Here is a 25,411-nt window from a genome sequence, read left to right on the forward strand (position 1 = left end):
TTTTCGGAGAAGTTCCACATTTGGGGTCTCACCGAAGGTTTGCCTTTTCTTTTTTCAGGATACATGTAGATTTTAAAAAACATCTTTTCTCTCATTTCTGGAGATTTTCTATAGGAAGAGAGAGCTGGACCCTTACTTTCCCTGATTCTATTTAGTTTGCATCTTGATTAGCAACCTGAAGCATTTTAACACTCCTCATCAGTTGCAATTCCTTTTAACTGTCTGTTTTTGTCCATTTTCATGTCAATGTAACAATATATTTAGACTATAATGTTATCAATATTAACATTCTAATGGAAAACAGTATGGAGAGTCCTAAAAAAACTAAAAATAGACATATCATATGATCCAGCAATCCCACTCCTGGGTATATATCTGGGAGAAACTCTAATGCAAAAAGACACGTGCACTCCAATGTTCACAGCAGCACTATCTACAATAGCTAAGACATGTAAGTAGCCTAAATGTCCACTGACAGATGACTGGTTAAAGAAGTTGTGGTGTATTTATACAATGGAACATTTCTCAGCCATAAAAAAGAATAAAATAATGCCATTTGCAGCAACATGGATGGACTTAGAGATTGTCATTCTGAGTGAAGTGGGCCGGAAAGAGAAAGAAAAATACCATATGACATCATTCATATGTGTAATCTAAAAAAAAAAGAGGACACTATGAACTCATCTACAAAACAGAGACAGACTCGCAGACATAGTAAACAATCTTACGGTTTCTGGGGAAAGGGGATAGGAAGGGATAAATTTGGGAGTTTGAGATTTACAAATGTTAGCCACTATAGATAAAAACAGATTTTAAAAGTTTCTTCTGTACAGCACAGGGAACTATGACCAATATCTTGTAATAACCTTTAATAAAAAAATATGAAAACGAATATATGTATGTATATGCATGACTAGGACATTATGCTGTACACCAGAAATCAACACATTGTAACTGACTGTACTTAAATAAAACAAACAAACAAAAAAACATTCTGTTAGTTGGAGGAGGGTAATAGGTCAGTGGTAGAGCACATGCTTAGCATGTATGAGGTCTTGGGTTAAATCCCCTGTCCCTCCATTATAAACCAACCAACCAACCAACCAACCTAATTAGCTTCCCCTCCAAAAACTTAAAAAAGAAAACATTCTATTAGTCATGTCAGCTGAGAGTTATTCCCTTTTTTCATTTGTTGCCTTATTTTTCATGGTGATGCAATTTCATATCTTAACATAATTCTGTCAATATCTCCTTTGTAGTAGATATTTTGTAAATGTCTGATAAGTTCACAGTTGTTTTCTTTAGTTTTCTTGTTTTCTTTAATGTAGACTTTAAATGTTTATCTTATTTACCCTGAATTTTTTTTTGTAATTTTCTCATCAAGTATAAATCTATTTCCCCTCAAATGCCCAAATTATTAACTAGTTATCTTGGCATTGTTTGTTAACTAATTCTTAAAATTTCATCAATTTCTTCTCATTATCGCATATTAAATTCATTTTTAAAATGTGCTGTATTTCTGTGCTTTGTGCTCTACTCTACTGCTATATTTTTTCAGTTGCTTTCCCATATTCAGTATATATTAATCATTTCTATTTTTAATTTATTGACTGATCTGGTTTTATTTTTCTTCTTTTTTCAATTATTATTTAATAGTTTTCCATTCATACAGTATACAACTATTCTGAGCTATTCTCAAGAATGAGGAAGATAAAAAAAAATACAATATAATATATAGGCTGTTTTTTCAACAGTGTCAATGAAATTAGGAGTATAGTAAATCCAAGATGTGTGTTCCTTTCCAGAGTTAAAATGCAAGGAAGAAAGACTACCTTCTTCAAGAATAATCAGTCAGCTTTAAGACAGGGAACACAAAATCGATTGCCCTGATTTTTTATTGGCAACGTCTGTAATTTTCATTAGTATGTAGCCCACTACAAAAACAGGGATCAGTTCCATCAGGCAGCAGAGCCCCGTGGGGTAGGGGCCATTCTGCACAGCAATAAGGAGGGAGGGGATGGATGCAAGAAAGGGAACAAGTAGACATGTACTCATGGCTCTAGAAGGTTGATGGTGGAATGAGAGAACCAGCGGGGAGCCCTGGGAACAGTCTGGGCATGTGACCAATTTTCTCTTATTAAGTTATAGCCATGGTTAAAAGATAGAAGGGAATAATTCAGTAGAGATGGAGAGGTTGAATGTTTTGAAGAGGGCAGAACCACTTCAAAACAGGAGTTCTTTAGGAAGTGTGAAACAGTGTGTTCCAAGACAGAGGGGAGGAGGGAGCACTTCTTCCTCTTAGAAATGCAACGAGGGTAAAATTAGAAGATGTAAAGAAAGAGACGCTGAGGGAGAGATGCAGAGAGCTAGACCGCTCACACTGATGGCTTTGATCTCCTAAGTAGGTACACTGCCCTGGACACAGGCATCAGAATCGGCAGGGAGCGCTGGATAAAAATCACCTCCCCGGATTACTCTCATCAGAATCCAGGAATCTGTGAAACAGGTTATTCTAACCAAAGTTTGAGAACCATAGTTCAAACGAAGTAGGAAGTTCTCTGCAGGGTGTGACCTGCATGACTGGGGAAGCATTCGTGAACAGGAAGAGACAGCAGCTTCCACGGGTGGGCAGTGGGGAGAATGGAAGGATGACGAAGCAGAGCCTGTTGGAGTTGGGGAGGCAGGATTTCATGCAGGAGAGACTGGCCCAGCTCCGGAGTATGGTTCCATGTGCTTCCGTGACTTCTTAGACGGTAAAGTAATCCCACCTACAACCCCTGTCCTCACTTCTGTATCAGTCAGGGTGCAGGGAGGATGCTCAGGCAGACTGCCGAATCAAGGGCACGAAGAAAACTTGAGCAATTTCCCTTCCTTTGGGTTTGGCAGGCAGAGGTAATAACACTGACTTGCGACGTCAAACCCTGTGGATTTGTATATTCTGACTTTGAGTTTTGCATTTTCATGATGAGCCCGGCCAGCGTGTCAGGCCAGACCTCCCTCTGTGGGTTGTGGCTCGGTTCCACCTTTAGCTGCTGCTTCTCCACCTGCACATCACCCAAGACGGGTGACGCCCTTGGGTGAAAGAAGAAGTTGCCTCGCTCATTGATTTTTTGTCTTTTTTTAACTTGAACTTCATCAACAACCTCTTAACTCCAGAGGCCTTTCTCTCAGCCACCAGCCTCTTCCTTCCCCAGGTGACCCGAGTTACCTTTTTTGACACAGACCGACAACTGAACAAGTGTTGAAATATTTGTAATCCAAATGGTAAATGCTATAAGCACTCCCTCTGTTTGGACCACAGAGGGAAGTCCAAACAAATTAGAGACACACCAGGGTTTTTGCAATGTGCCTCTACTTCAACCCCTGCCTCCACCATTCCTGCCTCGCTCGTTCCAGGGACACGGACTCCTCGTCGGTACACGGTGCACCCTTCCTGTGACCAAAGTGTCCCTTTTAGTTTCGTTGCTATGCTTCCTGATGTTCCCCTAAGGAGATGTATTCAAATGTCACCCCCTCTCGGAAGCTTTCTCAGACCACACTTCCCGTCCCAAGGCAGACTTAATGATTTTTCCATCTGTATTGCATAGTAATTTATACAAATGTCCACAGTTGCCCTTAGAACATGATAGTGTGTTCATTTCTATTTTTGTTTCCACAAATTGCATTTGAATTTTTGAGACCAAAAATTTGGTTGTTACAATTTTAGTTCCCCTATGCTTGACGTGTAAGGATGTGTACCGTCAATTCTAGTTGAATACATTTGAATCAGAGATGCTCTTTTTATGGTATCCAAGCCGCCAGAACATAGGAAAGTAGAGTTCTTTGCAGCAAGCACTGTGGGCAACTCTCAGTGTCAGTTTATAATAGTAATGTTTTTTGTTTTCCATGCAATATTACAGTAACAGCATTTGTGGATTAATCTGCATACTTAAAGAATCAGAATTGCAAGAAGTATCTTAAAAGTGGTTCTTCTGATTTGCAGATGAGGAAACCAGCCCTGTGCTTATGTCTACCACACAAGGAGCTTCTTCTCAAAAATCCTGTCCAACAACCCACAACCCTTGTGAATTCATGAGTGTTAAATTATTTTCCCATTCCAGGCAAATCAATCCTGGAAGAGAACAAAATGTCCAATGCATTTTAGTTCAGAGGGAATGTCACTGAGGAGTCTTAACCTGAGTTTAAGATGCTGGGATGGGGGAAAGCCAGGCTACTTGATGAGCAATGATTGGTAAGTTCTGGGAGGATTTTAAATACCCCCCAAAAAGTGTTTTTCAAGGTTTTTTGCTGAGTTGATATGAGCTCTCAGGGCCATCAGAAAAACGATAGGGTGGGTTTTGATGAGTTTATTTTCTCCAGGTTTAATTGAGCCTCTTCTCTTTAATAGGTTTCAGAACCTGCTGTGGTCCAGAAAGACGTTTGTGGACAACATGAAAATCTATAACCACAGTTACATCTACATGCCTGCCTTTTCTATGAAGACGGGAACAGAGCCATCCCTCCGGGTTTATTATACACTGTCAGACGTGGGTGCCAGTCAGACAGTGCTCTTTGCCAACCCCAACTTTCTGCGCAGCATCGGGAAGTTCTGGAAAAGCAGGGGGATTCGTGCCAAGCGCCTGTCCACGGGGCTGTTTCTGGTGAGCGCGGCCCTGGGCCTCTGCGAGGAGGTGGTCACCTACGGCTTCTGGCCCTTCTCTGTGAACATGCGCGAAGAGCCCATCAGCCACCACTACTATGATAATGTCTTGCCCTTTTCCGGCTTCCATGCCATGCCGGAGGAATTCCTCCAACTCTGGTATCTTCATAAAATTGGTGCACTGAGAATGCAGCTAGACCCGTGTGAGGGCACCTCCCTCCCACCCACGTCCTAGGGACCGTGGAAACAGGAAGAACCGAGCCAGGGTATTTTTGTTAGGTTTTCTACTTGACTCCTAAAGGAAATGGTCAGGTCATTTCATGGCTTAGCATGAGCCACTTGGAAACAACAATAAACCCCCCAAGGGAAACTCTACGTTTACTGTTGGCTTAGAGGGGCAAAAAAGAAATGAACCGTCCCAGGAAATATTTTATAGCACAGGGTGGATCTGTAACTAACTAGTGCCATGCTGATGAGATGATGTCGGTAAAACATGTTTCCACGGTTCCGGTCTAGACTGTGCGGTTCGCAAACAAGACGAAACTCTAATTGTTGAAACTGAGGAATGAATCAAGGTAGAAAAAAGGAAATAGCAGGGTGAAGGTGGTAGTGACTATCAACACAAACTGGCTTAACAAAAAACAAACTCTCTTATTAAGACTAACATTAGAACTATAGGTTTTTTAAAAATTATTATTTATTTTTGCCCTATTTAGGGGCAGTGAGTAGGTGATGGGGTAGATTTAAAAAATCCCTTACTGAGTAACATGGATACAAAACACTACAGCTGGTAATTGTGATTTGTCGAACCAAGTCTACGTTAACTATAGTTCCCCTCCCTTCCACTTAAAAAGTGTTAAATAAGAATTCCTTCCTCCTCTTCTGTCAAGCCTCCTTAGCATTGTTGAATTTAGACTGTGTTGACGCATAGTCGGGATGACAAGCCACTTTCCCTCCTCAGAATTTAGGGCATAAACTCAATTTTAGGTCTGCATTTTTGCATTACGATTATTGTTTTGGTGCAAACAAACTACAGACGTGAGTGCATTATTTATTTGCAAAGCAACATAATTGTCTTTATAAGTTAACACTCGGAGATGAAGTGAAGCACATTGACATAAAGCTTAGTCTCTGGGCTGGACAGGCTGGACAGGCGTGTCCCTTTTTCTATCCACCGTGGTATGTTCCCTCCAAGATGGAGGCCATGCGGGCGTACATAAATCACGTGTACATTCATGTCCACTCACACACACACAGTTACACAAAGCTCGTTCCCGTGCAACTGTGGAAGCCAAAGCTACATGAACAAAACTCTGGAACCCGTGTCGGAAAGCCACAAATGCAATAGGCACTACCTGCTACACCTTGATGTGAAACTGGCCAGCTTCCTGGGTGCTGCTTATAATGCTCATACCAGCACGAGATGCACGCCTTCTCCCCAAGTCACCCCGCGTGAGCAGAGCTGTTTTACTTATTCTCGCCCTCCCAGCACCTCACAAGGGACGCTGTGGGGAGCGTGGTCACGCAAGGCATGGTTCACACCAGTAAAGGGAAGGAATTAGCAGCTGTTTATTCCCTTAGTGGCAGGTAGGACTGCTTAGAAAGCTTGTTACTTCAGCTTTGACACACTGCACACAAACTGTCGACAGATTACAAGCAGCTGGATGTGCTCACATATAAGAGAAAGATAAAGGAAGTCACATAACCTTTGTGCTTTGGGATGCCTTAATCTAAAAGGAGACACTGGAAATCACTAACTATATTCTTTTAAGGGTCACCAAATAGGTAAACTGTACCCAAAAGTTCTACTTCGGGTTTTTTTTTTATGTTTTTTTTTTAATTGAAGTACAGTTACAATGTGTCAATTTCTGGTCCTTTTTAGTGGTTGATATAATATAGACTAAAACAGGTGGCAGGTTTCGTGGGTTAATTTAAAAGATATCAAGGTAACAAAGCTCTTGGAAAAATTCTACATCATTGGAATAAGCAATTTCTAAATAAGATTGAATTACAGAGATCAGCAGTCAAATATGACTGGTTGACATAACACAGATTATATTGATACTTAGAAAGTTAAGATTTTGAGAGTATTTTTTAAAAAAGAGTTTGAGAGTATTGACTCTGTGCAGGGCTCATTTGCTATTTTGATCCTATTCGGCAGCAAAAATGTCATGAAAAATTGCTATGGGTGAGTTGTGTTAAATATTTGCTATGCATGCAACCCTGAATATATTTCCTCTTTTGAGCTATTTGTTGTTAATAATAATTACGTTAAAAGGAATACATTTTTACCTATACATTTTATCCAAATGTAAAAGGGCTAATGAAAAACACATATAAATTTTCATTACAATATGTGTCACTCAAAGGAGTACTTTAATTGTTAGAATGGGATTCGCGAGTGCCCTAAAGCCCATGCAATCCCAGTTCCACTGAAGGTTCCTTCTGGACATTTTACACCTCGTTGTGATTCCTGGGATAGGTTTATGCAATAGATTTGTACAACAATTAGTCTATGAATCTGGGGCTTCTGAAAGGCAAAACAGAAATGGCCTGAATGATGCTGGGGAATTAGATCAGGGCTTCTCAACTGGGGTGACTCCCCTCCCCTGCCTGGTGACATCTGGTGATGTCTGGAGACATTTTTGATCATCACGATTTGGAGGATGCTACCAGCATCTAGTGAAGAGACGCCAGGGATCCTGCTAAACACCCTACAACGCACAGGTCAGTCCCCCACAACGAAGAATTACCCGCTGTGAAATGCCAATAGTGCCAAGCTTGAAAAACCCTGGATTAGACCAAAGCGATATTTAGATTGTTCCATCATACTGTCTGTACTTAAGTGTACACAGACATGCTCATGTCATTCAAAGTATGACTACAATTTAATGAGAATATTTTCTTAGATTAGGTTACAGTTTGGCATTATTTTACAGTGACAGCTCATAGGAATGCCATACATAGTCCCTTTTCTGAGGTTAGATGTATCTAAACCGAGGAGTGTGGTGTGTGTGTTTGTACATGTGTGTAGCATACAGTTATGTATATCCATTCTTAATGAGATACATGTGTTCCTAAGTGAATATCTCCCTAGATTGATCTTGTAGAGCACTCTGGAATACTCTATTATTATTAAGAAGTTGAATTCTAAACTCCCATTATTTTATTTTGTTCATTTGAAATTGAGACCTTCAGAATTGGACCTCATTCTTTGCCAAGTTTGCTTGATTACATTTTAATATTACTGACCCTTTAAGATTCAGCTGAAAAGATATTCATGTTGTCATAGATACACTTCAATAAGAAAATGTTTCATCACTTACGATGCAGCTGCCAAGAGAAGGTATCACGCTCCCTCCAACATCAGTCTAATTTTTCAGTTGCTATTTAGTGACAAAAATTAGGTTGCTCTGTGGGGATAAAAGAGGGCTTGAAGAGACTGAAATTGAGCACCTGAGGTGAATTTTCATTTTTATTAGGTTCAATTTGAGAATTGCATTGATGCCAAGGATCACGAGTAATGATGATCTCTGTTTGATTTTAATTAGACTTTGGGAAAATTAAGATGGCTGAAGGATTAAGTCATTCTATAAGGAAGTAATTTTGTATATGAAAGATTTTTACATGGAAGAGGACACTGGCTTTACATAGCGTATTTGACTGTCAGTTTATACAACTTTGTGCATCTCAACCGCGGGTAACACAAGAAGCTGAGTGCTTCCTGTACTGTGTTTCTGTATAGTTCATTTTCAGCTCTTTTTAACAAGGGCAAATGATCCAGAAATCATACAAATGATCCTTAATGACAGGTATTCAAACAGCACCCTGTGTTTGGCTTTGCGATGTCTTATGTCCTTTTCCTGGCTAAAAGCCTTCTTTAGGTTAAATGTAACTGGTACCTGAAGCCATGGGCAACATGGCTTAAAAAAGTCTACACAGAAAATAACTGAGGAAATCCTTGGATTCTGAATTTGCCAAAAATATCCTGAGATTAGTCAAAAGCTTTACAGGCAGGAGTGTTTCAGACGATTTTAAATAGGAACTATATCAATAATGTTTCTTCTGTCAACAATGATGGTAGGTTTGCAGTTTTATTATATACAACCTCCTATTTGTTTGGAAGAAATCAGCCTTTCGTAGTTTTAATTTCTATGTTTAAAAATACTGACTTTGTGAAATTTTTAACGGATAGATCCTTGTTAGGAGGGACCTAAGAGGGAAAAATGTCAGCCCGCTGAAAACTTCAGGAGATGCTTGTTGGGTTGTATGAAGAACTTTCCCACCAGGTAGTATCTGCTCTGTGTGTGAAGGTCCAAGGATCACGAGCGATAAGGACTTTTATGGGAATTTGAGGACAAGCATGTGGAAGAATAGGGCAGGAGAACAATCCTGTGCTTTTTACATCTTCATCTTTCCAGTGCCGAGGTCGACTCTGAGATGATTTTGGTGATCTGGACACAGCAGGGTCGACCGTGGGCAGACGGCGCGGAGGCACCTGCAGCTGAGGCCAAGCCTCTTACAAAGTGAGCAGTGACGACGACTGAATATGACCTGCAGTTATGGCAGCTTCGGTGACCGGTGTGCTAGGGCGGGGACGAGGCAGGTGGAAAGGAGACACCAGCCCCCAAGCTCTCAGCATACAAAGGCTCGGAGAAGTCTCTGCCCCTGGCGTTGGCTTTCCAGCACTATCCATCTTAGTCCACTGCCAAGGTCGCTGGCCTGGCTCCAGGTTGAGCTAGTGGCCGTGTGGACTAGAGAGTTGATGTGGAAATTCGCTGAGAAGCTTAAATTTTTACACTGCCTTAAATTTTTTTTTTTTTTTTGTCTTAAACTTGTGCTCCCTAAATTTCAGTGTCCTGTGACAGAATTCTGGTCATTCTGACATAATTACGGCCCTAAAAAGAGAGCTTCCCCCCTACACTTGGATGCATTTTCTGAGTTCTTAAAGTTGGGAAGGTATCAAATTCCTATGTAGCCTTTTTGAAAGCCCTGGAGACCAATCCACAGGCATTCTGAAGCCCAGACTCTTTGTTTATGGATATGAAAGCACCGTGCTTAGGTTGAGTGCTGTGAGATTCCTATTTCATAAGTGGAGGGAGATGTATTTGAATCTACAATTTCTGTCATCTTTTTTAATTCCTCTCATAAGAAAATGGATACTAGGGGTTTACCCTCAGCCTAGGCTTGTCTTTGAATTTTTTTACCTACATCCAAGAGGTGAGAGATTGAAGTAAGAGTGTGAATGGAAAACTCATTCAAACAGAACCCAACCTCTGTTTGCCATTGTGATAAGGAAAAAAATTATATGCTTCTGCTTCCTTCTTCTGATTTTTTCTGGTGCCAGCATTTCTGATTTCTTCATCTCTAACCAATAAGGAGTGCATATAAATTCTTATAAATTACCTTAAAAATGCCCGTGAGCACTTGTATGACAGCCAAAGCCCCTAACTATAACTTTTTTTTAAAGCACAAAAGAGGAATTCTTTTTGGGTTATGGCCACTCATTTATCGACCTCCTGTGTTCGTATTAGTCTCTACATTGGGCTAAAATTCTTTCTGGTTTGCTTTCCTGCTGGAGCTGTGGGATATAATCAATGATGCAAAGCTCCCTGGGAGTTTTATGGAATAATATCTCAACATATTGATCATATCTCTCTCTGATTCTGTGTAATTAGATTTTTCTCTAGCTTTTAAAAGCTTATGTGTCACATGATACCAATAAACGTCTAAAAGACATGATTTTTATCCAGGAGAGAGAAAATCAGGAGATAGATAGGTCTGTTTTTCTCTACACAGTAAGAGAAATGAAGAATTACAATAAAAAAAAAAAGGATTTAACCAAAATAACAAAGATTAAAAATCACAACTTTAAGTAGAAGGGATCTTAAGTATGCAGGGAAGCAGAAAGCAGCAGAGGCTATCGTCCTTGTGACGGTCCCAAGAATAGAACCTTTTCAAAACATTTTCAAGGAAACATATTGTCATGCAGTTGTTATGGCCAATGATGGAAAGACACTGGAGGAGGCGGCATGAGAGCCGGATTGTGAGAAGCTTGGAAGAAAGCAGAAGTGGCACCTGTTCACCTGCTTGGACCCTCACGGTCTGAACGCCTCCCCCTCCCTGTCCTCTCTAAGTTGTGCTTTCCTTGACGTCTGAGCCTGGATAGACAAACACTGCTATCTTGACACCGCTCTTCCATCTCCCAGAATGGAAGATCTCCTGTCATGACCAGGTGGCAATGGTAGGAAGTGTCGCCTTGAACTTGACCCTGTGAAACATGGTCGTCATACGCTATGCAGAGTTAGCTCTAGTCCACTGCTCCCACAGTTACCTCAGTAAAAGGCTTTTATATTCGTTGTTACTCAAGCAGAGATGCATTTTCTCCCCTACGTTCTAGTGTAAACACACACACACACACACACACACACACACACACACACACATACACAACACGCCCCTTGCATCACTTATGTCCATTGAAAAGAGAGAGATGGCTGACCTGGAGGGGGGTGGCAGAGGGTGCCTTAACTTTTTCTGGCTTGGCTCCCATTTCCTTATGTCTTTCCTTCATGTACCCTGTCACTTTAGAGGTGTAACCACGTTTGTTCCAAGTCGTATCTTTATCATCAGCAAGAACTCTTCTAAGTGTAGTGAATGTGACTATTTTATATAAATGCACAATAGAGTCTAGGCCTTGGAGACGTCTGATAACAGTCTGTAAATATCCTTTGTTGAAGTAGTAGAACCTTCTCATTGGCAAAGCCTTAGGTGGCAGCCACGGGCAGACACGTGGACTCAAAATGTTTGTTTTTCCAGAGAATTCTAGCATTCATGGAAGCAAGGAAACAATTTTTTTTTCTGTTTCTCATTCATTTTTCAGCGCCAATCCTTTGGGCTTTCTTGACTTGGTAGATTACTAGAGACATCGCTTTCATGGTATATAGGATTCACAATTTGTAATGACTGATGGCCAGTGGGGTACAGTAAAGTCAGAGACACTAGAAGAAAAGGGGCAACAACAGACAAGGAGAGCTCCAGCAAAAAGCCTGCCTAATTTTTTTTTAAAAGTCTGGAACATTACTAGAACTCTTCTATGCAACCTAGCTGGTCTCAAAAGCTTTGAAAAAAGAAAGTTTCTCTTTAACTCGAAAATTGCACGTTGTATATTATTCCCCATGTGTGCAAGCTTGCAGAGACTGGAGCTAAACAGAAAAGTTCAAATATTCTTTCTCATACAGTGTAGTCTGAATAAAAGTCCATGGATGCAGTAATTCTGGAAAAGATTTTAGATTAGACCATAAAAGCAAAATCACTTGAAATGTACATGGAATTACTTCTTCCTAATAAAGCCAAACTCCAATGGCAGGAGGTTGGGGGAGGGAGGGAATCAATGCTCCTCTTTTCTCCTTCTTATTTTTTTTTTCTTTCTTTTTTTAGTTCCATATAAAATGTAGCAGGTAAGAAAAAACTTTAACTGGTACTTTAAATAGTGTGACTTGAGAAGACGGTATCTCTGTTGGTTCTGCTGAGTTGTTACTTTCCACCGAATCTAAATGCAATGTCATAGGAGGAGGTTTGCTGTAAAACCATGTCTCTTACTTTGCTGTGTTCACTGTAATTACAGCGGGTCTGAGAAGGTTCAGTAAGTCTCAATTTCTCTACCTCCCTTACTTGGAGAAATTTTGGAAATGTATCCTGTGAATAAAATGGTTTTTTTTTTTATAGCTTGTGAAGTCTTTTTATTTCCCAGCAGCATGTGGGTAATTCTATTTCCTTTTCTTTTTTATTGAAGTATAGTCAGTTACAATATGTTAATTTCTGGTGCACAGCATAATGTTTCAGTCATACATATACATACATATACTCATTTTCATGTTCTTTTTCACCATAAGTTGCTACAAGATATTGAATATAGTTCCCTGTGCTATACAGAAGAAATTTGTTGTTTATCTATTTTAAATATAATAGTTAATATTTGAAAATTTTGTATCCATATCAGCTATACTGAATTTTTTTTCTTCCCAGTGAAAATTCACGCTGCTTACTTAGTAAGAAAATTATTTTAGAAAGGCAGAATTATAAATGCTACGAGTAGAATATAAGAACACTGTTCACAGCTCTTACGCAGGTGAAAGGCACTATCTACTGGGCAAAGTAAAGTAGAAAGAAAATCGAGCATTTATTTAACATGATATACCTACTTTTTCCAGGGATAAAATTTTTCCTTTACGTAATGAGTCAATATCAGTGTGTGTGTCCTAGAGATACTTTAATAAATTGCTAACAAGATTCAAAATATTTAGATTCCCCTTCTGCTCGCATAGAGTGACTTTGACAAGCCCACGTGTGCCTTCCTGTCTGAATTATTTAGATAATTGCTTCAAACGCCCATTTCCCTTGAGCTCTGGTGGCCCCGTTCTGCCACTTTCTCAGAGGGAGAGAAAGCAGGAGAAGTGACCTTGGTCCATCCTTTACCGCACATTTCTCCTTAGAAATTGATCAAGGTGCTTTGTGCAGCTCTGCTTATTAATTCTCTGACTTCACTCTCACATAACAGCTTGTGGGACTACAGCTGTTTTAGGAAAGGATATTCTGTTACCTCATGTTAAATCTTCATGGTGTTCAGCTGAATCATTTGGGCGAAAAGGGCAGAGCTCCAGCATAAATTGTGGGTTACTGTAACCCATTCTCAGCTCGCATGAGGAAAATAGATTTCACTTGTTTTCACCAACTATCATTAAGTTTTAAAAGTCTGGATATTACTGAGTCCTTCTGTTCTACTTTGTTTCGATTTCAGCATTCAAAAACAGATATTAAGAATCCAAAGGCATTAATTACTCAAGAATTCCTAAACCTAAAAGGCGGGTAATTACAAGTCACAGACTATATTTTTGCTTGAAAACTTATTATTTGGATATACAGTTAGATTCTTGATGACATGAAGAACTAAAGAATGTAGGATGATTGAATGAATCTTGTGACGTTCACTGCAAATGATCAGGAAACCAGGGGATGAAACTGAGGCCATGTCTAATTATGTTTAACCTCTGTAATTCTGGGACATACTATCTAGTTTCTAGGATTTTGAAAATATGGAAAAACAAGCCCTTTGTTATTTCTTTTATGCAGATTGAAAGCTTTTTCCTTCCTCCACAAGAGTCATAGTTTCCAGGCATGAATTAAAAAAATCAGCTTCAATATTTGGGAAATTTTTCATAATAAACAATGCAATCAAAAGTTACTTTACAAGGCAGTCAAGAGTTTATTGATCTCAAGATACTTCAGTCAAGAAGATTCTGACCTTTGCTTGGAGAGGAAGAGAGGACTGTAAGAATAGAGTATGAGTTGTCATTTGGTGGGTCCTCCATAATCAACATCTCACCAGGTGGGTTACTGATCTCTTGGGAAACAATTTTATACTGCAGGTTCAGCATTGGCTCATGCTTTTACTGACTGGGCACTCAGCAGTGGTGGAAGCCAGATTATTGATTCCATGCATAACCTCCATACCTGCTACCAAAACCACTCTGTAAAGAAGCTTATTGAGAAAGCATTGAAGTAATTGAGAAAAGAGATTAACTGGTATTCATTCAACCCACTGTTTTGTCTGGATCTCCTATAAAGGTTAAGACTGAGCTAGGGCAGTTAATGCCTTGAGAGGTCAAGAGTGTTTTCGGTGCTTTCCGTCATGGAGATGCAGCAAGCAATTTGTTCTCACTGAAACAGACATCTGTTCTGGATTTGTCATTCCTCAACGTTTCTGCCATCACCACCATCTACGACCTTACAGAACAACTTATGTGTCATCTTGCTTTATACAACATGCAACATCCTTTTGACTAAGGGCACATTTTATAGTAAAAGAAGTGTAGAAAGGATGTTATGCCTATGGGATTAACAAGTACTAACCTTTACCATGTCACGTAGAACATTCATTCTCAATGGGAGTGATATTGCCTCCATGACAGGCAAAAGATTGTTCTAAGGCAAAAAACAAACAAACAAACAAACAAACAAAACATAGCTATTACAATAATTAGGGAAAAAAATCTTAGAAGTTTCCTTGGAATAAGGGTGGGGAGATAATGAAAAACATTTGAGAAACAATGACCTAGAAACAGTTGCCTTACAGAAAGTTGGCAGGGCCCAGCAGGAAGCTTTAAGGACCATCTGAGAGATAGTATCTTAGGAAGTTGTGGCCCCATCTTACAAGAGATGACGTACATTTTTGACAGTGACAAATTTCTCCCATATTTAGGTATTTGGATCATATGTAGAATATTTGGATCTGGGGACCAAGGAATGGAAGTAGGAGTGGCCGTCACAAATTGTGATATCCTGTGCTTTTATTACTGTTTAATTCAAAATATTTTCCAATTATCTTGTGGTTCTTCTTTAACCCATGTGTTTTTAGAAGTATATATATATTTAACTTCCAAATATAGGAAGGGTTTACTCGTATCTTTTTGTTAATTCTAATTTAATTCTGCCATGATCAGAAAATATCCTATGTATCATTTCCATTTTTTGAAATGTATTGAGTCTTGTTTTATGGCCCAGCTTCCATGAGTACAGTTGTTGGTAGGAGTGTACTGAAAACGTTTATTAAGTCAAGTGTATCCTCATTGACATTTTACCTATTAATTAATTTACTCTATCAATTACAGAAAAAAAAAGTGTTAACGTCTTCATGTATATGCCCATTTCCTTTTTAGTTCTATAAATTCTAGCTTTATGTACTTGGCAATTCTGTGGTAAACCACGTATACTGAGGAGTCTGATTCCAGGCCACACAACTGTCTGATCCTTCATGCCCGACCAGAGGTAATTACAAGGCTTTGCCTGGCAGGCCTCGTGAGGAGAAGCTGTTCTGTCCACACCAGATTCGTACAGAGCCAATGCATTGATTTTTCTGGAGTGAATTGCAGTCAAGGACTCCAGACCCCCAGAACAGCCATTCTTAGATGCACGCCTGCTTTCCTAGCCCAATTCCTGCCCTCCTTATCAGGGGTCTAGGCTGAGACGCTTTTCTCTACTTTAACTCAGCACCTTTCCACTCTTAGCCCTGTTGTGTCTCCTAACTCCTGGCCCACAGGTACAAAAAGAGGCAGAAGACTTTTGTTTAGGGCTCCTTGGTAGTGAAATGATCCCCCATCCGCACTGCATCCATTGGCTCTGGTCCAGTGCCATTCTGCAAGAAAAAATCAAACCCTTAGGAACTGGTTTTCATTTTCATTTTCAAAAACAAAACTACTTGTTTTTGCCTCTTGTTTGTCATGTCACAGAAAGTGAATAAAGCTTGCTCGTTACTTTCAAGTTGGCCCATTGTCCTAACTGACCACCTCGACAGCCAATTGCTTGAAATATTTTTAAGATTGTTATGTTTTCTTCATGAATTGAACTTTTAATGTAAGTTCCCTCTGCTATCCGAAAGTAGAGCGTCCCTGTGAAAACTCTGGTAAGCAGAAATGGCATAAAGTGAAGAAGCAATTACTTTAGGACACGTCTTGAAAACAGACGCACAAAATAAACTGAGATAAAGCTCAGATGCTCACAGTTCAAAGATATGGTGGCTGGATGCTGAGATGCTGAGTGTGGCTCCCGGAGAAGGACCTTGCAATGCCTCTCTCACCGCCCGGGGCGTGTGCAGCTTCTGTAAAAACTCACTGCAAAACAAAAGCTGAATGTTATTTTTGCCTTTTTTTTTTTTTTGTAAAAGCAAAAATCCTCTTCAGAATTCCTTCCAAACAGGTACTAACGTAGGTCTTTCATAGAAGTAACATCAGTATATGAAAGTCAAGTTCATTTTATATCACTAGTATTTCCTAACAGCTAGAAAATCCAATTTGAAAAGTAAAGTGATTTTATTTCATAGCAACAAAAACATAAAATGTCAATGTAACAAAAGATTCATAGGTCTTCTACCGAGTTAAATTAATGAAAGGCAGTTAAGAAGATCTACAGTAGTTGAGAGATGCATTGCAGTCATGAACAAAAAGATTCCATTTCTTCAAGATGTCAGTCATTGCTTCTAAAATTGATCTAGACCTAGAGAGCTTGTGGTGTAATTTAACGTGTAATTTAACTTGTAATTTGTATTTTGGGAAAGGAAAGAGTCAAGAATAGCCAAGACATCCAACATTACTATAGTTTTCAATTTGCTTCTCCTTTAGCTGTTGAGATACATGGACATGAAATGCATCAGAAGTCAAACTACTGTGTGGGTTATGTGACGCTGTGGACACCAGTTCCAAGTAACTTTCAGGCTGTCCACCTCAACCATTATCCAAGTAGTTAACCACTCACACATAAGGCATTTTTGGAGATCTCATTCTTAGATTTCATGTTGTGGCTTAAAATTAAATATATGGAGATTATCGTTCAGTCGTCAATAATTATGCCTATTATCATAGTGATATGCTGATTGCTTTAATTTTATTGAGAAATAATGGATCCCCATCACTGTAAGTGTACAGCACACAGCATGGTGGTTTGATCTGCATATATTGTGAAAAGAATTACCACATCAGGTTCAGCTAACATCCATCTTCTTATATAGACACAATAAAAAGAAAAGAAAGAAGAAAAGAACAAAGGAAAATAATCTTTCTCCTTGTGATGTAACTCTTAGGATTTACTCTCTTAATTTTTCTATATATCATGCAGCAGTGTTAGCTTTGGTCGTATGTTGTCCATTACATTCCTAGTACTTACTTGTCTTAACTGGAAGTTTGTACCTTTTGAGCACCTTCCTCCAATTCCCTCTTCCCCCACCCTCTGCCTCTGGTAACCACAAATCTGGCCTCTTTTTCTATGAGTTTACTTTTTTAGTTTTTTTTTTTTTTATATATATTCCACCTATACATGCGATCATCTAGTATTTGTTTTTCTCTGTCTGATTTATTTCACTTAGCATAATGCCTTCAAGATCCAACCACATTGTTGTAAATGGTAGGATTTCCTCCTAGGTTTTTGTTTTTGGTGTTTTTGTCTTTGCTTTTTAATGGCCAAATGACTTTCCATTATATATACACCACAATTTCTTCATCCATTTATCCATTGATGGACCCTTAGGTTGTTTCCATGTCTTGGCTATTGTAAATAATGCTGCTATGAACACGGGGGTGTAGAAATCTTTACAAGTTCGTGCTTTTGTTACTTCTGGATCTAGTCCCAGCAGTGGAATTGCTGGATCATATGGTAGTTCTATTTTTAATTTTTTGAAGCTCCTTCATACCGTTTTCCATAGTGGCTGTATTTATGCTGATTTTTCTTACTTGGGCTCATTGTCTTGATCTCTTTAACACTTTTAACACCATCAATAAGATTTTGAGAAATGTTTCTACTTTAAAGATTCACCAGAATTTTCAATTTACTACTACTAGCGTTTCCATTTTTACCTCAAGTGAATCATGTATCATTACAAGTAAACAGCTTCTGTTCCAAAAAAATCAAGAAGATGCTGACAAGTTAACATCTTATTGATTGTCTCACACAATGTTCGAATAGTTCACAGCGGTCACTCATTACTTTGAAGTTTCTTTTATCTATTTAGAGGGATAGTTGCAAACTTTCCCACCTCTGGCACATACTAGGCAATCTTTTGTTTGCATCTCAGTAATAGAATGCAATGCAGCTCTTGATTTCTGGGTATCTTCCCTTCTTAGGTGTTGTAGGAAGCTTTGTTGTTGTTGTTTTGCAGCACAACCTGGAATTCTTCCAAAAACTAATCAATTTATACTAGTCAGTTGACATCCCACTGAGTAATTTTTCTCCTGCCTTTTTTGCAAACACAATAGCTTTATGTTTTAATGCCAAGCATGGTGGTATCCCTCTCTATGTATATGTGTATATATATATAGAAACAGATATGCAATTGTTAGTGTATCTTAACATAGATCTTTTTAAAGATATTCAAATGGTAGGTCAATTTAACAAACAATGTACAAACAATGCTCATAACTCAACTGATGTGAGATTGTAGAACCGGGAGATGCGCCGTAACCAAGTGTGCACACGTGTGGACCCTGACGGCTACGTCATGATTACTGCTTGGCTCAGAGTGAGTGAGTGTGAGAGGCATTGGACAGTACGATGCTGTTTGACTTCAGAAATGTTAAAATGTGAAAAGGTGTCTCTTAGAATCAATGACACCCTTTAGCTTCCATTTATGGAGTGAAAAAAGAAAAGTCATTTTGGAAGGAGACTGACAGAGTCAGTGCTGTCATGGCCGAGAATGAATGAGTTTCGATGTTCTAAAACTGGCCTTTCCCCTCAGAAGGATAAATCACAGAGATGAGAAAAGAAAAGGATCTTGAATGAAAGAGGTAAGTCTGAGATCATTCCCTTGAAAACTTGTTCAAATTCCTGTGAATCTGGGCTCCTTCACACAGCTGTGTTTGTACACTAGGGGGCTCTGACACACAGCAGCATGTCAAATGAAAATATTGACAGCCTGTTTTTTTTTTTTTTTTTTTAATGTTGTTCCCTCAACAAATATTTATTGAGCTTGAGTTGTTAGGCAATATACTGAACTTTTTGAGAACTATAACAATTACTATGTTCTGTGCTACAGTCTGTAGAAGATTTAAAGTTTTGGAAAGGGAGATAAAACATGTATAAAAATTAAAATAAAGGGAGGCGTGAGACAAGCAAACAAAGATTCATAAAAATGCAAAGTTTTTGGAGTAGTGAATCCTTGCCCAGTTTAAATTTCTTCGACTTGGGAAAAAAATGTAATCTTCATTCAAGTGGCCAGACCCTGTCTTTCAGGGGCTCCTCCTTGCTGGGGTTTGTGGGACGGGCAGCAGAGGTAATGCCAGGGCCACAGACTTATTCTTGTCTTCCTTTTCTTTCTTCTGTCTTTGTCTTCTTTCTTGGGGTATTTCAAACCATAGTGACCTGACAGTGACTCTAAGGCTTCATCTTGAGGGTTTCATTGTGGACCAAAGAAGTTGCCCATTCCTGTTTCAAGGTAAATGCTGGAACATGTTTTTCTCTCCAGGAAATTATGGTGGCCATCAATACCTCTTACTAGGAGGACTGTGTGTGCATTTTCCCAACGTTGCCAAAATTGCAAAGGGATGTTCAGAGCCCTCTGAATTAGAGAACCAAATTGGCACAGCAGGAGTAGAAATGAGGCTGCAGTAATACTGGCCTCCTCCCTTTACCATCACATGTACACAGTTTTGCCCACTTCCTATTCAAGCTACAGTCTGGCCTTACTTTCTGAGCTCCTAGGCCACCCAAAGTTATAGCCTTTGGGACATTTGAAAGTCTTTCCCAAGAATCCAAGAGGTCTACTCAATTCTAGAAGCCCAAGGCAAAAAAAAATTCTCTGCTTTCTCATTTCGGCTTTTTTTAAAAATTGGGAAACAACTAGTTGAAGATTCATTTTAGTTATTTATTTTAAAATCTTAATTTAAAAGATCCATTAAACTTAAAAAGTCTTAAAATTTATACTCCCATATAACCTCTACTCAGAGGCAACAATCATTAGTGTCTTGCCTGTATTTGCTTTATTTACTTCTCTAATCATTGTTGTTATTATTACTGATGAACCATTTGAGAGTAAATTGCAGACACCATAATCCTTTAATCCCAAATACTTCTGTGTATATTTCCTAACAACAAGAACATTTTCCTATGTAACCAAAGTATAAAAATAATTTCAGAAATTCAATGTTCATATAGTAATACTATCTGTTTCTACAAGTTTCTATCCAAATTTTATCAATTGTCCCAGTAGTGTCATTTACATTTATTATTTTTTTTTCCTGTTCCAATAACCAATCTAGGATCACATACTGCATTTAGTTGCCATGTCCCTTTAGACTCCTTCAATCTGGAACTATTCCTCTGTCTTTAACACTGAAATCTTTTAATTAAGAGTTCAGATCAATTGAATGTCTCTGAGTTTGGGCTTGTCTGATATTGCCACATGATTAGATTCTGTTAACCCATTTTGGGGGCAGGAATGTTACATATTCTTGGGAATATATCAAGAGGCATACAAAATTGCCCTCCTTAGGGATTGAACAATTTTTTTTTCTTCCCCAAGCAACATAAGAGGGCCCATCACCCTACAGACTCACCAGCAAAGTATGCTGTCAAGCTTTTGAATTGACTGCCAATGTGATAGGTGAAAATGGTATCTTAATACAGTTTTCAGAAACTAATCTTTATTGAAGTAGGATTTAAAAGCAATAACATGAATACATTTTAAGGACACAGTGTGATGAATTTTGACAAACGATATAAGGAATAGACAAATGTCCATCCCTCTAAAAAGTTTCTCATTCCCCTTTTCAGTAAATCCTCCCAGTCCTAGGCCCAGAAAACCGCTATCTGCTTTCTGACACTAGGGACTAGGTTTCTGGACTCTCGAGCTTCACACAAATGGAAGCCTATGCTATGTACATGTTTGTGCTGGAAGGAAGAGGATACTGGTGGCACCCTCATGGCTGATTAGACAAAATGAGATTTCTTATTTTCAGTATGTTCCAATTCAGGCTAGATGGCCTTAATATGTAGAGATTATAAGTAAAACTGAATTCTTCTAATTTTAAATAAAATGCACTCTCTATTCTGAATGTTTTAATTGGTCTTCTTACTATGGCAATATACTAAGCCCCAAAGAACAGCAGGATTACAGCATCTGCAGGAATCTCAAGGTATCATTTTTATGAGTTCTATCCTTACTATCAAATAACTTTTTGTAAACCTTCTGTGACAAGGATTCTGAATCTTCCAAAGAAATTACTGTCCATTTTAGGGAAACCTTCTTTCCCCTTTGGGAAGCTATATTGGGATCAGTGGTTAGTTCTTAAAAAGAAAAGGACTGTGAATAGAATTCTGCTTTTCCAAATAAATGCCTTCTACACAAGGGTAGGCGGGGTTATGCGGGGGAGGGGTGGTCAATAAATGCCCTCATTCATTCAGTTGTCTTTTCTCTCCCGGTTCTTGATCTGTCAAAGACCACATCACACCGGTGATTTTATTACAGAGTTGATCCCATTCCATCTTGACTTTCCACTGTGTCAGAGGTGTCTCTTCCAAGGTTTAGGAGAAAAAAAAGAAACTTTGCATCTCTGATACTTCTTTCAGCAGTGCCTTCAGTGGGTGTTATTGCCACTCTCAGCAACCTTTAACAGCACGTGTGTGAGCGCGGGGTACAAACCGAGCTGATGCAATAAAGGAAGATCCAACTTGACTGAAATATCGAACAGCCCCCTCACCAACCACTTCCCGCAATACTTGTATTCACAGCTAAGCTTCTCGGTAGCTCTGTCTTAATGCATGTGGAAGAGTCAGAAGAAGAAAAGCAATGAATCTTTGGGACTAAAGAGAAATAGGCACTGTTCCGGTATAAAATGCTTTCCCAAACTGACCCTTATTTGCATACAGCGCATTTCTGATTCAACAGCTAAATGAGGAGATAGATAAAGCCCTGATATTTAAACTCAGTGATGCTTTGGTTCAGTTTGCCTTTTGATGTGGCACACTTACTTACTTATTTTGTTGGTTGATAGGTAATGACAGACTGAAAAGGGGTGGGGGAGGAGGTGAGAAGAGCAGGCTGGGAAGGCGGAGAAAACAAGGGCATATTTAGCCCCTGAAAAGACATAAAAACTAGATAACTAAGAAAGACACTGCATAATTGCATGATATTTCCAGTAGTTTTGCATCATTAATTTTAAAACTGCCGATCAAATCTCTAAATGAAAAAGACTTGTAACCAATTTTTAAAGATAAGTGATTTGTCAGACAATTTCAGCAGCATTGGTCAAGACCCACCTCATATCAAACACACACAAACACACATACACACAGACACAGACACACAGACACATTAAGTAGCAAAGAGTTTGCAGTAATCTTTGATTGTCAGATTCTGGACATTGAAATGTTTTCTGCAATAATTTTAACAGTTTCATTGAGGTAAAATTGGTATACAATAAACCACACGTTTGAAGTACACAGTTAGCATATGTACACACCTGCGAAAAACATCACTACGATCAACATAATGAACATTTTAATCACACCAAAAATATTCCTTGCACCCCTTTCTATTTCTGCCTCCTGCCTCTCCTACTTCCTTTCCAACCCCAGGCAAACACTAATCTCTATTCTGTCATTAAAGACAAATGTACATTTTTAGAATTTTATATAAATAAAATCACACAGTATATTGCCTGGCTTTTTATCTAGCAAAACTATTTTGAGATTCATCCATGTAGTTCCATGTATCAATTGTTTGTTCCTTTTTATTGGTGAATAGTACTCCATCACGTGGATATACCATAATTTATTTATCCATTTACTTCATGATAGACATTTGTTGTTTTATTTTGATTTCAGTTTTTGGATATTACAAATCAAATTGCTAGGAGTTTTCATGTACACGTTTTTGTGTGGATATTTGTTTTCATTTCTCATACCTCTGTGTGGACTGTCTGGATCATGTAGGTAGGAATATGTTTAACTTTTTAAGAAACTACCAAACTGTGTTACAAAGTGGTTGTAATCATTTTATATTCCCACTGGAGAGTTCTAGTTCTTCCAAATTCTCACCAAAACTTAGTATGCACTAAGTTCTTCTTAATTTCAGCCAATTAAACTTAGTCATTTAATAAGAAAAAAAGTAATATTGGCAGGCTAAACTGTTGCTGCTCTGCATCCATTGTCTTAAAACACACTGCTTCTTAAATCTTCTTATATTTTGCTCTTTTTTAAAAAATGAGATTGAACCCAGGACCTCATGCATGCTAAGCATGTGTTCTAACCACTGAGCTAGTCCCCTCCACCTCCCATTCCTTTATTTTTGTTTTTGTTTTTGTTTTAGTTGCTGGAAAGTATTCCAGCTCCCAGTTCCTCCATCTTTGCCAGAAGCCTCCCTCAACGTATATTAAAGGCAAGAAAACACTCCATGAGAGAAAAATAAAACAAAGAAAACAAATACATTAAAAACAAATTTTCACTTGCCAGCACTGCATTTTCATAATGCTGTATCTGTGTTCAGCTGAGAATTTGCCCTACTGCTGAGGAGAATTTAATAGATCAGACCTCTCTTAGCAAACTCCTCAATACCTGTGCTCCTAGGCCCGAGGTGCTTTTCTTGTCACTGTCTCATACGACCACACGTGTTAGACTCTAGATGATGTCCTCCCCTTGAACGTAGAAACAGAAACTGGCCCCTCCTAGAGAAACCTCCTTACCACCCAAATTAAAGTAGCCCCCTGGTTATTCTCTACAGCATCTCTGTGGGTTTGTTATTTGTATTTTATTTATCATAACTCGATACTTTCTTGCTATCTATTTTTTAAAAAAATTGTCTCCTGAGCTAGAATTCTCTCCATAAAAGTGTATACTTTTCATTCATATTCACAGTCTATTTCCTGTAGCCAGAACAATGTCTGGCCCATTAGAAGTGTGCAGTAAAATATGTCAGAAGAATATTTTCTGCCTCTGGCCTTGGAGCCATGGTTGCTCTTAGAGAGCCTTCTAAAAGAAATGGAAACAGTTAAAAAAAAATTACTATCACGTATAGTAATAGTCTGTGTTCGCTGACATCTGTGCTCCTCATGACTTCATCACTTGTGTTATTTGTGAGCCTTTCCTGAAATCTCCTTTTTATCTGATTTCTTTCTGCCAGTCAGTCTTCCTGTTATTTCACAGTTCCTGTTTTGGGGTCTGTCTTATCCTGGCAATTAAGGCCACCGTCATACCTTCCCCTGGTGTCAAAATCATGGGAGAAAGAAAAAAAATTTTTTTTTCTTGGGTTTTTGTTATTATTGAAAACCATCTCTACACTACGGGTTGTGTGTTGGTTTTGGGTTTGGGTTTGGGTTTTTTTCTTTTTTCCTCCCCACTTCCTGCTACCAAATCCCAGACATTCTCTTTTCACAGTCCTGTACACGAAAAGACCTTTCTATGTCCGCAGCTTCCTGCTCAAGCTTTTTGAAAGATGCCTTAAGTAGTCTGTCTACCTGCTTCCAAATTCTCCTTTTGCTTTAGTTCATTTCTTATCTGGCTCTCAGATAATGTTCCTATAGTAAATTCTAAATGTGTTTTTCTTTTATTCAAAAAACATTAATGATTTCCCAGGCGAAGGTGCAAATTAAGAGCCTACAGTTCTAATTTAGATGGGACATGTGTTTTATTTGTTTGGCTTACTCAGTTTTGTTTTTTTTTAATTTTTAATTTTTTTAATGGAGGTACTGGGGATTGAATCCAGGACCTCACGCATGCTCAGCATATGTTCTATCACTGAGCTATTTCCCTCCCCCCATGGCTGACTCAGCTTTTAAAACAAATTTTTTAGCTGTTGTTAAATAATCAAGGGATTCTAATATCAAAATCAGCCTTTCTGATTTCTCATGAAAACCTCGAAGATCTGCAAACACTGGGCCCAGGCTCCCAAGAGGCAGTAAGGAGCTGAGTACTGAGTATGTCCTAGAGTCAGAGCAAACACACTTGAGTTTGTCTGAGTCCTCGGCTCACCCTACTGAATGCCTGATGCTGGGGCTGAGTGTAATTTGTTACTTGTGGTTGTGTTTGTGCTGTTGTTTTTCTTAGAGTGGAGAAATATCTCCCTGTCCTCATCTCTCTTTCAAATGAACGATAGCCTGAGAAATTATATACTTAAATTATAATTTGAAAGCAACACATATGCTCAGAGAACTGAAGGTAATTTCTAAATGTTTGATATAAATAAAGTGTACGTCTGTGTCTTACTCTTGGCCCTCTTCACCCACTTACGTTGTC

The 25,411-nt window shown here is 38.8% G+C and overlaps 1 protein-coding gene across 4 annotated transcripts in view; it reads left to right on the forward strand.

Annotated features, from left to right (window-relative positions):
• Nucleotides 1-12,366, forward strand: part of ST8SIA1 (ST8 alpha-N-acetyl-neuraminide alpha-2,8-sialyltransferase 1) — a 113,880-nt gene extending 101,514 nt beyond the window's left edge. For all 4 annotated transcript variants that reach the window (XM_006184535.2, XM_032472841.1, XM_032472843.1 and 1 more), the window contains one exon: nucleotides 4,388-12,366. In XM_006184535.2, the coding sequence (XP_006184597.1) occupies nucleotides 4,388-4,874 (487 nt within the window). In that variant the 3' untranslated portion in view covers nucleotides 4,875-12,366. The remainder of the gene's footprint in view (nucleotides 1-4,387) is intronic.
• Nucleotides 12,367-25,411: the final 13,045 nt, after the last annotated feature.

This window comes from Camelus ferus, chromosome 34 (assembly GCF_009834535.1).
Source record: "Camelus ferus isolate YT-003-E chromosome 34, BCGSAC_Cfer_1.0, whole genome shotgun sequence".
NCBI classification, from domain to species: Eukaryota; Metazoa; Chordata; class Mammalia; order Artiodactyla; family Camelidae; genus Camelus; species Camelus ferus.